Raw genomic sequence first — 18342 nt, forward strand, 5'->3', positions numbered from 1 at the left:
GGAAGGAATCTGATGATTCAGCCAGCTGCTTAATATGTTCAGTTGCTAAAAATAGCCATTTTTCTGTAGAGCATTTGATACTATTAATCTCAAGGGTACTCACACCAACCTGCATCATATAAAAAGCAAACAGCCCTTTTTGTAAACAATATTCTGAAATGGCAAACTAACCTGCACAGAATGCCCATAAATCTCTCTTCAATCTACTCCAAGATTCAGAATTGAGTTGTGCATAAAACAGTAAGCATTCCAAATCATGAAAGATTGTTTCAGCCTGTTTCTTTCGTAGTCATGGATTTTGAAGCTAGAATTATATTCAAATTTGGTTACTTTACTCTTACAAAATCTTAACTGTGACCTGCCCCTGATCAGAACTCCATTAAACAGGAACTTAAATTCTTCAACAGACTAGATTCCATCACTGATTTAGTCCAACTTAAAAGAACTCTCTTCAGTTGAGTCACCCTCCAGATGTTAGTGGCTTCCATCTGAGCAGACTTAGTATGTCAATGCAAAAAAGATATTGTCCTTTCAGGATCAATGTCCCAATTCACTGCTACTAAGACCTTACAGAAAATATGCTATGGAACTATTTTCAGTCAACAGAAGAATGATGTTTTTAACCCTTTTTAATGATAATTCTTTTTTTTTGTGGATGGCTGTCATTGGCCATTCAAGTGGCCAGCTTCTTAACTGTAGGTGATGACTGTCAGCCAAGGATTTTCCATTCTCCTGTTGCTATCTCGCATCTACATTTATGCCACTTATCCTGTCTCTTTATGTACCTGCTAGCCAAAAACATACAAACATAAACGCAATAACATATTACCATAAAATTAATCATTCATCACTGGTCTGTTCTTGAGACTGCAACAACTCTTTTTCATGACTGTGACTCTCCACTTTGGTCCATCAGAAAGTGTGACAGAATAGTGAGGAAGAGATTTCAATGCGAAGTCCATTCACATTGTCCCCATATGGGATTTTTTGTTGCAACTTACTAGTAATACTTATAACTTGCCCTATGGAGTTGTTAGAGATGGAATATGCAACTGAAATAGATTTTCTAATTTGAAATGTTCCATGTGGTGAGTGGAATTACGTGTAAAGGACCTACTTTCAATATGGAAAGCTCTGGTAATATTCTGCTTGCTACATGTTATATCATACAGTTGGCCCACAAAAGCTTAATTGAAATACAAAATTCAAGATGCACTTATATAGAAGTGACTCTGAGTTTCTTTTAAACATAATTCAAACAGTCAATTATTTCAAACTTTAAAAAAACTAAAATTTTATCATCCAAGACATTGTATCTGTAATGCAACCGTATGAGGCTCACAATGTAGATTCTTATCATGAATGACTGACTTACACATGCTCCTCACAAAGACTAATAGTTAACGCATGTTATCTCAGTCAACTACTATTGAGTGGCTGCTCCAGAGTGTTCTGAGCAATGCTCACAAGTGCTAAGAAAGCTCCCTCTCATAATAAAAAAAAATCAGTCATAACTTTCATAATTGTAATCTTAAACAGTTGTCAAATTTTCCATGGTTACGGAGGTTTTCAGAGAAGATGGATTAATGTGAAGCTACTACTTAAATAAACATAAACACTGTAACTTTTTAAATAGAGCTGGTTATAGACTCCAAATTTGCGTAATTATAACATACCGTACCTTGAAGTATTACATTTTCAGAGTTAAAAATTGGCACAGCTTCATGATTTTATGAGGTGGAATCCAAAATTTTTCGGTCTGGTGCTGCCATCTGGAATATAGGAGTAGTAGATCTTTGCACCGCTAGGTGGTGAGAGCTGCATATCTGATGAGTCAGTGTGCGGAGTGGTGTTTAGCTAGGAGGACATGTTGCGTGTCCACTGTGATTTCTGTAATACTCTGTGTTTGGTGTGTGGCAATTTTACAATGGATCCATGAACAGAACAGTGCATGTGTATCAAATTCTGTGTGAATCTCAGGAAAAGTGCTACAGAGACCCTTGCAATGATTAAACAAGTGTTTGGGGGCAGAGCATGAGCTGTACGTGTGTTTTTGAGTGGCATGCTCAGTTCAGGGCAGGCATTACAGATGTCGGAGATGATGCTCACACTGGAAGGCCCATTAGCCGCACAACACCAGACATTGTTGCCAAACTTCAACAATTCGTTCGTGCGGATTGACATCGAACCATTCAAGACATGTGTATGAAATGGGTATTGGTTATGGAACATGTCAATGACTGTTGATTGGTGAATTGGGCACGCATCATGTCGCCGCAAAATTTGTGCCAAGGATCTTAACTGCTGATCAGAAGGCACAGTGTGTTGAAGTGTGCACGGACATTCATCAGACCGCATGTGACCTTCTTGTCACGGGTTATCACTGGCAACAGGAGCTGGATTTATGGTTATGACCCAGAGACAAAGCAGCAATCATCCCAGTGGAAGAGTGCAGGCTCTCCAAGACCCAAAAAAGCGAGACAGGTGAAGAGCAAAGTGAAGAGCATGATCATTGTTTTCTTTGATACCAAGGGAATTGTGCACAAAGAATTCATCCCACCCAACCAAACACTGAATTCCGCGTACTACCGTGACATTTTGCGACGGCTCTGTGGAAACATGCGGCAATGACAGCCCAAACTTTGGCTTCAAGGAAACTGGCTGCTGCATCACAACAATGCGCCCTGTCACACGTCCTTGCTCACCAGGATCTTTTTGGCAAAAAACAACTTGGCGGTTGTACCCCACCCACCATACTTGCCAGATTTGACACCTTGCGACTTCACGCTACTCCCAAAACTGAAACTCAAGTTGCAAGGCCGTTGGTTCAACACTCGAGAGAGGATTCAAGAAGCATTGCTGGCAGTGATAAACACCCTCAAAGAACAGGACTTCCAGAAAATGTTTGACCAGTGGCAGAAGTTGGGATCAGTATGTATGTGCAGATAGGAACTACTTTGAGAGTAATGGTGACCATTAGTCCAAAGGTAAGGTTTTCAACAGATGGCAGCACCAGTCCCAAAAATTTTGGATAGCACCTGGTACATGCCAAATATTATGTTGACATGCCTAATCTCTAAGTTAATCAAAAGGGATTGTCAGTCTACCTTGTTTTGTGATTTTCTACCAGAATTTCTATTTATTTTATGATTTTGAAAAATAATAAAAATGCTTTAAAATTGACTCCAAGACAAGGTTTTTATAATCAACTATCAAACCTGGTAATGCTATGCAATTGCTAAACATGTTTGGGAATTAGATATAGATGCTAATCTCTTCCCAATCTCCTTCTCCCCCTGTCTCTGTTCACCACCTTCTCCCTTTCTCTTCCTGCTCCTTCACCCTGTCTATGTCCATTACTCCTCCCCTCCCCCTCCCCCCCCCCCCTCCTCCTCTCTGTCCATCGCCTCATCTCCCCTTTCTCTAGCCTTGAGCCTTGTTCAGCAAATGAGACCTTGATTGGAATTGAAGTTGCTTCAAATGAATGAGTAAATCAGATGGGATCATTGGTATATGGTGTGTGAGAAAGGCCTCTCTGGCTGTTGGATATGTGAGGATTGTAGCTTCATTGACAGTATTTTGCATGGTTTTAATCTGTGAACAAGTAGGATTACAAAGATTCATACAATTAGATTGCATAGTAATATTCCAGTCTTAAGCCAATAAGCAATACATACAACTTCCTGTTTTCTGTTGAGACTGACTGCAAGGAAGAAAACAAAACAGCACTTTGTTGTGCAAACAATTTTTGTTTAAAATTATATATAAGAAAAAATAATATATGTGGAAGAAACAATTTGTCTAATGATTTAAATGCCCCATTATCATAGTTAAAGCTGACTGCAAGAAAGAAAACAAAACTACATATTTTCATGACACAGCAAAAAATTTTCTTTTCGTAGTCAGTTTTAACAGAATACCCGTACATTGTTGTTTAAAAAGAGTTTAGCTTATTTCTGTCTAAATGTTTATTAGAATACCATTTAAAAGCTTGAAGTAAATTGGTGAAGAACTTCTTCAGATGTTTGGTAACAAAAAGTCTTGTCATTATGTAGTAGTATAGATTACACATATTATTCAATTTTCAAGTTTACAGTTATTGTTTTTAACACACTTCAGCATTATGTAAACATCTGTTTTCTTGGAACTTACTACATGAGTTGGTGGCATACTCAGGACACCGTACTTTTACATAACTCTAAACATAACAAACTAAAGTTTGTTACATAACAAAGATCTTAGTGATGTGGTGTAAAACAAATGCTGCCCACCGGTACCAGGTTACAGCTTGTGTGGTGGGAGGCTGGGGAAGTGCTACAGGGTGGTAATGGTTACTGTGTCTGTGGCATTCAACAAACCACACATGCCTCGTGGGTCATGCCAAATAGTGAGCACCTCTGGGGCTTCAGCATTCATTGGCTGAACCTTCAGTGAACACCATGTGATGTGGTGGTGGAACATTGTGTGACACAGAGAACTGGAATCTTGGTTTAACTAACCATATCCAAAAAAGGGTAGAAAACTCTATTTAAAAAAACCTAAACCTCAAGGTATGGTGCATGCCAGTGGGGTGGATGGCTGTGGAAACAGAAGAGTCATTAGTGGACAACCTCAGAGGAAGCTGCCATACCTCAGTTGTATAAGACTCACACAGGAAGTGGTGTCTTTGTCTTGGTGGACTCTTATTTCCCTAGCTCTATCCATTGGTTCAAGTCACATGTGGAGGAACTACTACTATTAATGCAGGGAGGATAAATCTGTACATGTCTATAGGAGAAACATTTTAAACTATCCAATGCCCTTGAGCTGCATGCCTGCATCCTTCGCAATTAAGATTACCTTAATTGAATGAGAGCTACAGGAGTGGCTATGTTTATAACCATTCCTTGCTTCTGTGTCTCACTACCAGTCTGAAAGCAGTCACTTCGTCAGTACATGAGTGTCATGGGTTGACAATATGTTCTACCCACAGATTTACAAAACATTGTTTTTTGTGAAACACAACTACCTCTTAACTCACATGAAGTGTTGAGTGCTGAAGGGATTTCAAATTGATTCCATATTTCTAGATTTCCAGAAGCTTCTCACACTGTACCTCACAAGTGGCTTGTAGTCAAATTGTGTGCCTCAGTTATGTGAATGGATTTGTGATTTCCTGTCAGAGAGGTCACAGTTTGTAGTAACTGACAGAAAGTCTTCAGGTAAAACAGAAGTGATTTCTTGCATTCCCCGAGGTAGTGATACAGGCCCACTCTTTACAGATGCCACCAGAATAACAGAACTGTCATCTTCTCTTTTAGACAATATTTTCTCAAATATGGAGAATGGTATCACTGAGCCACTAAACGTAAACTTAGGTCTTTCGGATCAGAATACACTATTAACATACATAAATTACTCTATCCTCAAGCAGTAAAATATAAGTGGGGATACAAAAGGCACTTCTATACAGAAAAAGTAAATACTTTCATCCAGTTGTTAGCTAATGAAACCTGGGAAGATATCTTTGCACAAACAACAACCGAGGAATCTTTCAATGCTGTTTCTAGTACATTCATGTCCCTATTTGAGATGTGTTTCCCAAAAAAGCTCACAAAGGTCAATGTCATGCCTAGGAACACAAGCCAGTGGAGAACACCTGCTATTAGAGTATCTAGTCAAACACTAAAACATATCAGTCAACTCAAAAAAGATAACAAAGATGAACACTTCACAGATTACGTTAAGACATACAAGAAAATTTACAGGAAGGTGATCAAAAAAAGCCAAGACAATGCGCAATGACAGTGTAATTGCTGGGTCAGCAAACAAATCGAAAGCTATATGGAATGTAGTAAAAAAAGAAATAGGCCCAAGCAAAAATGTTAGAAATCCAGATGACCTTGTTTTAAAAGATGATCAAGGTGTGCTAGTCAGAAATCCTACTTTAGCAAATTACATTAATGACTACTTCACAAATAGTCCAATCAATCTGAGTAAAAATTGTTCTAAGATTAGTAGAACATCAATCCCAGAAGAACAAAGTGTTAATTCATTATTGCTACCTCCCACGAACAAATTGGAAGTTAATCGAATAATAAAAATAATGAAGAATAAAATGTCCTCAGGGATTGACGAGATACCTTGCTCAGACATGATGAGATGTGCTAGTGTCATATCAGACCCACTCTCACACATCATAAACATATCATTTTCAGAAGGTGTCTTTCCACAATGATTAAAAATTGCAAAAGTAAAACCATTATATAAAAAAGGCAATATACATGAAGTGGGGAACTATAGACCAATAGCTTCATTATCGGTATTTTCAAAAGTAATAGAGACAGTCATGAAAAACAGAATTACAAATTACCTCGAGAAATTCAATCTATTGTCTGTAAACCAACACGGCTTTCGCAAAGGAATGAGTACAGAGCCAGCCATCACCCAATTCATTGAAAATATTGTAGCGGGGCTAGATAAGAACAACAGTACAACAGGAATAAATTTGGACCTCTCAAAGGCATTTGATACTGTCCAACATGATATCCTGCTAGACAAATTAGAATATATCGGTGTACGAGGAGTAGCTAAAAAGTGGTTTCAGTCATATCTCCATAATAGGAAACAGGTAGTAGAAATTGCAACAACAAACAGTAAAAACAAAAGTATTATTTACAGATCGGATATTCAGACTGTGCCAATTGGGGTACCTCAGGGGAGTGTTCTAGGACCTCTCCTATTTCTTCTTTACATAAATGATATCAAGATTCCAGTAAATGGTACTCATATAACCCTGTTTGCGGATGACACAAACATTGTAGTAACTGACATAAACCGGGTATTGCCAACATCTGCAACCAGAGTTATAGAATATTTGCAAAATTGGTTTGAAGTGAACAAATTACCATAAATATCTCTAAAACTAATTATATCCATTACAGGAAAGCAAAGTCACACTCTGATCTAGATCTCAGAATACAAAATAAAGAAATTGTGAGAGTTGCTACCACAAAATTCTTAGGTGTACATATAGACGAAAATTTAGACTGGAAATCCCATATCCTGTATCTCTCGCGTAAGTTAAGCTCTGCTTGCTTTGCTTTACGCGTTATTAGCTTTGTATGTAGTAGGGAATGTAGCAGAGCTGTTTACTTTGCTTATATACATTCTGCTATTACCTATGGCCTCGTCTTCTGGGGTCATAGTAAGAAAAATCTCAAAACCATCTTCACTCTACAAAAACGAGCTGTTAGAATAATTACCAGCAGTTCAAGGCTAACTCCTTCAAAGCAATTATTTAAACAGCTGAATATTCTACCCCTACCATGCCTCTATATACAGAAAAGCGTAATTAATGTAAAATGAAATATTAACAATTTCCAATCCAACTCGGATCTACATACTTACAACACAAGAAAGTGCAATGACATTCATATAAAAAAAGTTAACAAGGCTTTGGCGCAGAAACAAACAAACATACAAGGAAGCAGATTGTATAACAAACTACCGGTAAAGATAAAAGAATTTAAAAAAATGACTTCATTTAAAGAAGCAGTATTCAAATTTTTAATGACCAACTGCTATTATAGTGTAAAAGAATACCTGGAATAGCTTCATACTAAACAATTATATTTATGTACTCTGTGCCAATAGTAATTTTTATCTGACTGTTGCTATGATCTAAATAAATAATATGTACAAAAGTGCTAGAATTGTATGTGTTATATCCAAATATCAACTGTGTATTCCATGTAAAAAGTCTTTCTCATACATCAATGTAAATAATCAAAGTTGTACATGCTATTTCAATGTGGTCTGATGTTATGTAGTCTACTATGCACATCTGTATTTTGTATAGTATTGTTCACCCTATATGTGTGTGTATATATATATACTATGTATTTTTTGCGAAATCCATGCAGTGTAAATTGTCTCTGGATGAATAAATTACTAGTACTACTACTACTACTACTACTACTTCTTATCTGTGTAATGATTTAGGAGACAATCTAAGCAGCTGTCTTGTATATTGTCTAGTAAAGTCATCAGATGATCAAAATAAATTGCAAAACAATTTAGAAAAGATATCTGTATGGTGCAAAAATTGGCAATTGCCACTAAATAATGAAAAGTGTGAGTTCATCCACATGAGTGCTAAAAAGAACCTTTTAAATTTTAGTTGCGTGATAAATCAGCCAAATCTAAAGGCCATAAATTCAACTAAATACCTAGGAATTACAATAGCGAATGATTTAAACTGGAAAGAACAGATAGAAAGTGTTGGGAAGGCGAACCAAACACTGTGTCTTATTGACAAAACACTAGAACATGCAACAGATCTTTTAAAGGGACTGCCTACGCTAAGTTTGTCTGTCCTCTTTTGAAGTACTTCTGTGGGATGTGGGATCCTTACCAGATAGGATTAATGGAGTACACTGAGAAAATTCAAAGAAGAGCTGCACATTTTGTATTATAGAGAAATAGGAGAGAGTGTGTCACTGACATGATACAGCATTTGTGGTGGAATAATTAAAGCAAAGGCATTTTTCGTTGTGGCAGAATCTTCTCATGAAACTTCAATCATCAACTTTCTCCTCCAAATGCAAAATGTTTTGTTGACACCAACCTACATAGGGAGAAGCGATCATCATAATAAAATAAGGGTAATCAGGCCTTGCACAGAAAGATATAGGTGTTCATTTTCTCTGTGCAGTGTTCGACATTGGTATAATAGAGAATTATTCTGAAGGTGGTTCAATTAACCATCTGCCAGGCACATAAGTATGATGTAGATGTAAAATTCAGTGATTTGTTTGCTCCATTTTTCAACCTGTACTTCATGAAAGGCTTTTAAATACTGCATTGTTCTTTGATGATACAAGTGTACCACTGAAAAGCCTAAACTCTTCTGTAATAATACAAGAGATGGATTGTGTTTATAGCCATTTGTGTGTTACAGAAGTCTGCAGGTGGAATTTCTTTCATTTGGTTTGTATTTTCCCTTTTAAATGGCCATTGAGTGCATAACAACTACCAAACAATAGACTATAATTTAAATGACATTTAGTTCTAAATTTTTGGTGACACTGTTGCAGGCTCTGGTTCCACTCTTGAGGAAAGCTGCAAGCCACAATGCATCTGCTCAGCTGGGTATTGGGAAAGCTGCCATTGTCAATATTAGCTCTGGCCTTGGTTCAGTGTCACGAAACACTTTTGGAGGATATTATGGTTACAGAGAGAGCAAGGTGCTGTACACTTCTATTAATTTTACAATAAGCCTACCTTATTACATTCACTTGTAAGCTTTCCTGATCCTTGTACAGCAAGCATTTCTTTGTAGACCAGAACTACTTTGTACCAGTAATGTTTGTTTGCAACAGATTGCACTGCCTGCTGTCAGGCCTACAGCTGCTTTTGAATCATCTGTAGGGGTAATTTCACTACATAAAGGAAAACACTTGTGTGGAATTTATACTGTAAACGACCACCTTTATTGTACCGCACAAAACACACTTGATACATACGTTAACGCGGGAAAACGAACACTCCTCGTGTCCTCGAAAGAACCCCGCTCGTAAAGAGAATTTCTCAGTGTCTTGTCGACTATCGACTTGTCACTCCCACACAGCCCCCCCCCCCCCCCCCCTGAAGTGCGGAGCACCCGGTATGGTGGGGTGCTTAAACTTCACCTCTCGGCCTGCCCGAGTGCGGGTGTGGGTGCTGCTTGCTGATTCTGTTGCTGCATTAGGTCCCCTGGTGTGGGGCTCATGTGGGACACAGCTGCCTGGTTCTGCGGAAGGTGTGGGTTCGTTGCAAGTTGTGTCTGAAGTCATCTGTGAGACTGTCGTCGGTGCTGGCATTGTCCAAGTGGGTTTCACTCGCTCAATGGAAACTTTGGTCGACTTTCCCTGGAGGAGGATATCCATTGTGTGTGTGTCCCGTCCTAGCACTTGGTATGGTCTAGTGTACAGTGGCTGTAACGAATGACGTACCAGGTCTGTGCGGAGCATGATGTGGGAACAAGTATCGAGGGACTTGTGTATGAACACTGGATGCGTGCCGTGCTGAGACGTTGGGGCTGCACGTAGTGTCTCTGCCTGCTTCCTCATTTGTTGCAAGAGGTGGGGTAGTTGTGTGTCATCTGGGAGAGGAACTGGTGCAAGGAATTCTGCTGGAACTCGGAGTGGTTCTCCGTATACCAACTCTGCCGAGGAACAATTGATGTCTTTTTTTAATGCGGTCCGTAACCCCAACAAAACCAATGGCAACGCTTGAGTCCATGAGTCCTCGTGGCACATCAGGGCAGCCTTTAAGGTCCGGTGCCACCTTTCCACCAAACCGTTGCTGGCCGGGTGGTAGCTAGTAGTACGGTTTCGTTGGAAGCCGCAGAGTTTTGACAGTTGTTGGAACAGTGTTGACTCGAACTGGCGTCCTTGGTCGGTGGTAACGAAAAATGGGCACCCAAAACGAGCCATCCAAGTTTCCAAGAATGCGCGTGCAGTAGTCTCTGCAGAAATGTCCCTGATTGGTGTAGCCTCTGCCCACCGCGTGCAACGATCCACTGCCGTAAACAAGTACCTGTAACCTTCTGAAGGGGGGAGGGGTCCAACCAAGTCAATGTGTACATGCCCAAAACATGCCGTTGGTTTTGGGAATTGTCCTACTGGAGCGTGAACATGGCGTCCCACTTTGCTACGTTGACACTGATAGCAGCTGCGGGCCCACTCCTGTGTATCTTTCTTGATTGAAGGCCACACAAAACGGTCCGTCACTAATTTCACTGAGGCATTGGTTCCCGGATGTGCCAGGTTGTGAATGCTGTCGAATACCTTTCGTTGGAACGGGGGGGTGATGTATGGGCGTGGTCTAACCGTGGAGGTGTCGCACCATACCTTACATGGGCTGCAGGGGACGTCCACAAGTTGTAAATGTAGGCCAGTGGATGGGTCCGCCAACAAGGATTGCAGCTGCACATCTGAAGCCTGAGCCCTTGCCAATTCGGAATAATCTAACATTGGACTTATCCCATTAATACGTGAGAAATAGTCTGCCACAATGTTTTCGGCACCATGGATGTGACGCACGTCTGTCGAAAACTGGCATATAAACTCTATATGGCGGGCCTGGCGGGGGGAACATGAATCGCTGACTTTGTAGAAAGCTGCCACGAGAGGTTTGTGGTCGGTGTATATGGTGAATTGCCTGCCCTCAGCTAAGGGGCGGAAGTGCCTGACGCTTTCATACACTACGAGGAGTTCCCTGTCATATGCACTCCAACGAGTTTGACTCGTCTGTAGTTTTTGTGAGAAGAAACTTAGTGGCTGCCAATGACCCTTCACTCTCTGGTGCAGTGCTGCCCCGATTGCGACTTGGCTTGCGTCCACTACTATGGCTAGCTGAGCTCCTGGTGCAGGGTGTGCAAGCCCCACTGCGTTGTGAAGGCTGTTTTGCAGTGCCTTGAAAGCCGAGTCCATCTCGGGTGTCCATGGGAGTGGGCGCTTGCCAATTTTGTTGTGTCCGGCCAAGGCATTGTTCAATGGCGTCTGGATTGCTGCTGTTCCGGGGAGGTGGCGACGATAGAAATTTATCATCCCTAGGAACCGTCGGAGATCGTGGTAGGTTTGAGGCCGTGGTAGGGTTCGCAACAACTCCAGATTCTCTGGCAGTGGGAAAATGCCCTGAGCTGACACTTTATAACCCAGGAAGGTTACAACGGGTTCCCCAAACACGCACTTGTCCTTGTTAAGTGTAATTCCATGAGCACTAAGCCTGCTTTGCACCTCGCTTGCGTGTTTCTGATGGTCAGAAACATTCTCCGAAAACACCAGAATATCGTCTAAATAGGCGAAACAATATGGTAGTCCTCTTAGTACGCTGTCTAGGAACTGTTGCCATGTCTGGGCCGCATTTTTCAGCCCAAATGGCATCACCAAAAATTCAAACAGCCCGAATGGGGTTGTCACTGCAGTCTTTGGTACGTCCTGCTCTGCCATTGGGATCTGATTATAAGCCTTACGGCAATCCAAAACACTGAATATGGATGCCCCGGCCAGTGAATGGGTGAAATCCTGTATATGTGGCACAGGGTATCTGTCTGGAACAGTTCGGGCGTTCAAAGCTCGATAATCACCGCACGGGCGCAATGACCCATTCTTTTTACGGGCAAGATGCAGAGGAGAGGACCACGGACTGTTGGATGGCTGTATAGTTCCTTCCTGTAGCATCTCGTTGAAAATGGCCTTGGTTTCCCGCAAGCGATCAGGTGCAAGCCTGCGAACACGTGAGGAGACTGGTGGGCCTGGAGTTGTCCGGATGTGGTGCACCGTCTCATGCTTCGCCCTGCTCTTTCTTGTTCCCTGTTGTGGTTTGGGTGTCGCCTTTGTGGTTGAAACAGCAGGAGCCTGTGTTGTGTCATTAAGTGTTTTGATGTCGTTTGAGCCATGTGCCGGTCAGCTTCCTTCGTTGCTATGGTGTCCTCCCAGGTGGGTGCACTGAGGTTATCTACCCTTTGGCCTGCATGAGAAGTCGGACGTCCTTGTATTCCCGGAATAACAAATCCATTGACAGAATGGACGAGTTGTGACTTGTGTAAGTCTACGGACAATGCATGTTTTGCCAGGAAATCAGCACCTAGTATAGGTTGATCGATATCGGCCATAACGAAGGTCCAGTTGCATTCTTCTGGTAGCCCAATGTCCACTGGCAGTGTTTTCTGTCCATATGTGTGGATGACTGAGTCGTTGACTGCTTTCAAAGTGGTCTCTTCAGTGCGTTTATCTGAAGGGAAGAAATTTGCAGGCAGAGTGCTGACATCTGAGCCGGTGTCGACCAAGAACATCCATCCTGTAGAGCGATCAGGAACGAAAAGTCTTTGTGAAGCAGCGTACCTTACAGCTGTGGGAGAAGTCGATCCACATAACGTAGGCTCGTGCTGAAATGGGGGTGTTCCCCTTCCATGCGTCTGTGAGTTTAGGCGCAGTTGCTTGTTGTCACGGTCGGCTGCGCCTAAAGCAGGCTGTGGGATGCGTTTGGGTGTGAGCACGGCGTCGTACACTTCGTAGCTTGCGCGCCGAAGCGCTGGTGGAACCAGCAATAACCGGTGCCGTTGTTGGCGTGACGCGGCGGTCGCGTCGGCTGGCGACGACGCGTGTGTGTGTCAGCCGCCGCAACGTCGCATGGCTCTAGCCGCTGCAGCTGGGCTGATCGATGGCAGCGCGGAGAGATTGGAAATCTTCGGTCGCGTCCGGCGCTCGTCGTGCGGTCGTGGCAGCACAAGCTGGAGGTGCCGCGTCGACCGGCTCCGGCCGTGCTCGGCTGGTGTCGTTGGCCGAGGTGGTTGCGGCGGCGGCCACTGTGGCGCACGAGTCGAACAGGGAGTGCGCTCTATCGGCTACTTGCAGCAACTCGCTTAATGGCCGGCCCTCGTAAGCAATTAAGGTTAAGCCCACCTGCGGAGGTAACTGCTGTTGCCATATGTGCAAAAGTAATGTGTGAGAACACGGAAGGGTCCACCATAGCACGTAAATGCCGGTAAAAGTCTGAAGGTGACCTGTCACCGCATTTCTCGTGGTACAGGAGCTGTGATATCCGCTGATCCACAGGTTTTATACAACGCGAAATTAAAGCCGTCTTGAGAGTGGCGTAGGCTTGTTGTGGTGGGGGTTGCATAATTATATCAGATACCACTGACGACGCACGTTGGTCCAGGTTGCATATCACTAGCGTGAACTGTTCAAAATCGTTGACTATTTGTTGCTGCACGAAAATGTTCTCCATAATAGCGAACCAAATTTCCAGACGCTCGGGGACGAAAGGTGGGGGTCGAATTTGTAACCGCGACATGGGTGGCCCACGATCACTGGTGAACGGAAAGTGCGAAACTCGTGGGAGCGGTACCGACGCGGGTGATGAAGACGGGAGCACTTTGGGTCTGATATCGGCGTGTCCTGCGCGCTGGTTGTGCGAGGCAATGTCCTGCGGCGGCGGCGCGTGACCCGCCGGCACACGCGGCGCGGTTGGAAACGTAACGTCGTGGGCGAAGTCGGTTTGAGATGTAGGCGTCCGTGGCACTGTGAACTGAGGGTTTTGCTGCATCATGTCGAGCTCCTTTTTGATGTTTTGGATGACGCCGTCGATGTCGCGGAAGAGGTTCTGTGCAGACGACATGTCGATACGAGACGTCGCGGAAAATATCTCAAGAAACTTGCCTACTGTCACACTGCTTAGATACGGGGTCACCACTATTGTAGGGGTAATTTCACTACATAAAGGAAAACACTTGTGTGGAATTTATACTGTAAACGACCACCTTTATTGTACCGCACAAAACACACTTGATACATACGTTAACGCGGGAAAACGAACACTCCTCGTGTCCTCCAAAGAACCCCGCTCGTAAAGAGAATCTCTCAGTGTCTTGTTGACTATCGACTTGTCACTCCCACACATCCAAGCAACAGTTTATTACCAAGCTTCTGCTGTGTTTCAGAAATGTTGCTTTGTTCATACATGATAATGAGGTTGTGCCCATGGGCAAAAGTGACCTACTTCGAAAGTGACCAGCTGAAACTCTACGTGAGTCGGAGTAGTGTCCTGCAGATACAGACTGCAAGTTTAAATATCAACATACACTGCTCTCTGAAGACTACACAGTAGATAGGAGATGAAATGTCAAACAGAAATCACTTGTAATGCTGTTACGACATATAAGAATGTTCTCAGCAGTGCATATTTTAAACTTGCTCTCAGAATTTGATTTGTAAAATTTGCAACCTGTTCACCATTATTATGTGGTTATAAGGTAGCCCCACTATTGTTGACTTCTCAGAATATCATGACAGAATAAGTAGCACATAAAAGAGTTCTCTGAAACGTAACTAAAGGCCTTAAATTGTTACATGCTGCAAAGAGAAGAAAACCTATTTCTTTGGGTGACCTTATGTAAAATCCAAAATCCTGGTACTAAGTTGCTCTTCGATGGTAAAATAAAAGGCCAAAGAAATAGGGCCAGAATATGATATCCTGATTGGAGAATATAAAAAATTGTCAACTACTAAACTCCTTCTATACGTGACAGTGAACAAAGATAAGATGAATCATGTGATAACAAATGGATATGCATACAAAGAAGGAAAAACTAACTCTACAGTATAGAAGAAATGGTCAGGGAGAAATAACTTTAATCTGCCTTTAAAAGCCTTACCACTTAGTAAGACATTTTGCTTCCACAGGTATAATATTAGAGTTGTGCAGTTAACACTTTTTCTGTCATTAGACTGTAGTAGCGGTCATTTTTCCTTGTCCAGAATTTTTGAAAGTATAAAGTAACCACATGCATGCAAAACCAGTTATTAACTTTTATTAATATGTCATTTACAATTTCTTTTGCCAATACTTCTATGGCATGACATTAATACTCGCCCTACCTGAAGAAAAACAAAATATATTTTACATCCTCTAATTTGTACCAATGTGTGGCATCATTCTGTGAATTACACAAATAACCTTGTATAGTTGGCACTGGCAAGCTTTTTCTGATGTAAGAATTGATCCAGATGTGTACTGTATTTGTATTCAATAAGATTCTAATTTGTCTAACAGAATATTAGAATTGACAAAACCAAATGCCTTGGATAACTCACAGAAGATCTCAATTGGTGTTGTTTCATCACTGAAAAATGCTGTGTACCAGTCAATGTATGAATAACTGCCTCAGCAGAATAACTCTTTTAAAATCCAAATTAATGTTACTTAAACATCATCTACAACAGCGTTCATTTTCTGATGGTACTGTTCCTTCCACATTAACGTGAGAATGAGTGACCACCCAAATAGGCTCTTTGGAAAGCTGATTGTCACCCTAATATTTGATGCTACAGTACAAGGGAAAATGCTTGATGTGCTACAGGGCACAACTGCCACAACAACAGAAATAAAAAAAAATAATGATACAGACAATAAAGTCCAGAATGGAATAACAACAGTGTTATGAAAGGATAGATACCTATTTGGTGAGTAGCATGGTGACCAGTGTCTCTAAGCTGGCCAGAGGCAGTAGTCGTGTGAGCTGTGAATGTGTGTGTGTTTTCTATTTTGGGAGAAGGCTGTTGTCAGGAAGCTTAAATGATTAACAGTCCTTTTGTAATGCCTGTCTGCAACTCAGTGTCTGCTCTATACAGGGTGAGTCACTAACTATTGCCACCAACAATAACTCCGAAAGTATGATAGGATCTGAAAAGTTTGTGGGACAAATGTCGCATGAGACAATAGGGGCCATAATATGACATTTTTTTTTTTTTTTTTTTTTGCTAAGTGAGGTCAACTTCATAGATATGAAGGTCAACTTTTTTTTATGGGACACTATAGTTTGGTACTTATTTTCTGCTAGCAGCTATTGAGACGAATCCAATGATGCATAGCACTAAGGTCTTGGAAGGTCAACGAAGGTCACAAAGGTGGCATGAACGTCCATTTACAGAAGGTGTTTGAAGTGATGACCATTGGTATCAATGCAGTGCTGCAATCTTCTAATCATGCATTGAGTGGTATCTTAACACTTCAGCACTTATCGAAGCACATGCTCCGACAATTCTCTCTCACATATCTTCAGGTGTAGTTGGTACATCTTTATTAACAATGTCTTTTATCAATCCCCACAAGAAAAAATTTAGAGGTGTCAAGTCTGGCAAACGAGCCGGCCACGACACATCTCCTCCACATCCAATCCAATGATTTGGGAATTGTCTCTGCAACTCATTTCTAGCCATCAGCAAATAATGTGTCGGACATCCATCATGTTGATACCACATTCTGTTCCTTGTTCCTAAAGGTATTTCTTCCAATAACAGACCTAATGTTTCTTGCAGGAATGTGGTGTACTTCCTACCATTAAGATTTCCTTCGATGAAATAGGGGTCTATAATTCTGTCCTCCAGAATCCCACATCATACATGCACCGATCACGGTTTTTGGTGTGCAACTTGCCACAGCCAACATGGATTTTCAGTTGCCCAATAATGTATGTTATGCAAATTAACATTTCCATGGTTCATGAATGTAGCCTTGTCAGTAAATAAAATCAAATTAATAAATGTGTCATGCCTCTGAATCTGAAGTTGAGCCCATCCACCAAATTCAATGCTATGCAACAATCTGTCCCAGTTAATTCTTGGTGGAGACTGATATGGTAAGGATGATATTTATAGCAATGCATAACATGAACAACACTACTCTGGCTCATGCCACATTCCTTTGCGATTTGACGTGAACTAACACAAGGAACTCGAACCACAGTGGCAAGACTACCAGTTTCCGTTTCATTGTTAGTAGCTTTCCTTTGATGGATATTTTTCTGATGCATTAAAGATTCAGTTGTTCTCAATTTATCATACACATATTTAAATGTATGACGTGTAGGGTGAGTACGTTGAGGATATCTTTCATTGTATAAGTCTCTAGCTTTCACTGAATTTCGTTGGCATTCTCTATAAATGAGAAACATATCGACTTGTTCTTCAAAGGAATACATCATTCACATGCACTTGATTCAATGATACTAGTCTTACCATTCCGATTAGTGTTGTATTGCAAAAACGTCAAATGGTGTTTACATGTCAGTGGCATGTTAGATGGATATGCCATATTCGGCGAATATTTACTATGTGCACGATATACAAGAGAGAATCATCAGAGCATGTGCTTTGATAAATGCTGATGTGATAAGGAATACCACTCAATCCATGATAAGAAGATTGCAGCACTGCATTGATACTAGTGGTCGTCACTTTGAACACCTTCTGTAAACGGGTGTTCATGCCACCTTTTTGACCTTCGTTGACCTTCAAAGACCTTACTCTTACACATCATTGGATTTGTCTTGATAGCTGCTATCAGAAAATAAGTACCAAACTATAGCATTCCATTTAAAAAAGCAAAGTTGACCTTCATATCTCTGATGTGACCCCGCCTAGTAACAAAAAGCCAATGTCATATTATGGCCCCTGTTGTCCCATGCAACATTTGTCCCACATACATTTCAGCTACTATCATACTTTTGGAGTTATTCTAGGTGGCAATAGTTAGTGACTCACCCTGTATAGTGAGTAGCAATCTGTGTTTTTCATAACAGAATTAATGATGCCCTTTTCCTTGTTGAGGGTCCAACTACTACCTCCCTCTAACCAGTCCTGTTGAGAAACAGGATACTGCTATAGCTGTTGATGATCATAGCAGGTGCTCCAACAATGCAAGCATCACAAATCAGTGGTCAACCTTACCACTTTTAAAAGACTCTCTGTGTTTGAGCATGCTACTTTATAAAATGGCAAAAAGTGAATGCTGGGAAAGATATGTAGCCACCAT

At 41.5% G+C, this 18342-nt stretch overlaps 1 protein-coding gene across 1 annotated transcript in view; it reads left to right on the forward strand.

Moving 5' to 3' along the window:
• LOC124791809 (C-factor-like) overlaps positions 1 to 18342 on the forward strand; it is a 54592-nt gene that overhangs the window by 22347 nt on the left and 13903 nt on the right. Inside the window, exon 4 of the mRNA XM_047257889.1 lies at positions 9078 to 9227. Within this exon, the coding sequence (XP_047113845.1) occupies positions 9078 to 9227 (150 nt within the window). The remainder of the gene's footprint in view (positions 1 to 9077; positions 9228 to 18342) is intronic.

The sequence above is a fragment of the Schistocerca piceifrons genome, chromosome 1, assembly GCF_021461385.2.
Source record: "Schistocerca piceifrons isolate TAMUIC-IGC-003096 chromosome 1, iqSchPice1.1, whole genome shotgun sequence".
Taxonomy (NCBI): domain Eukaryota; kingdom Metazoa; phylum Arthropoda; class Insecta; order Orthoptera; family Acrididae; genus Schistocerca; species Schistocerca piceifrons.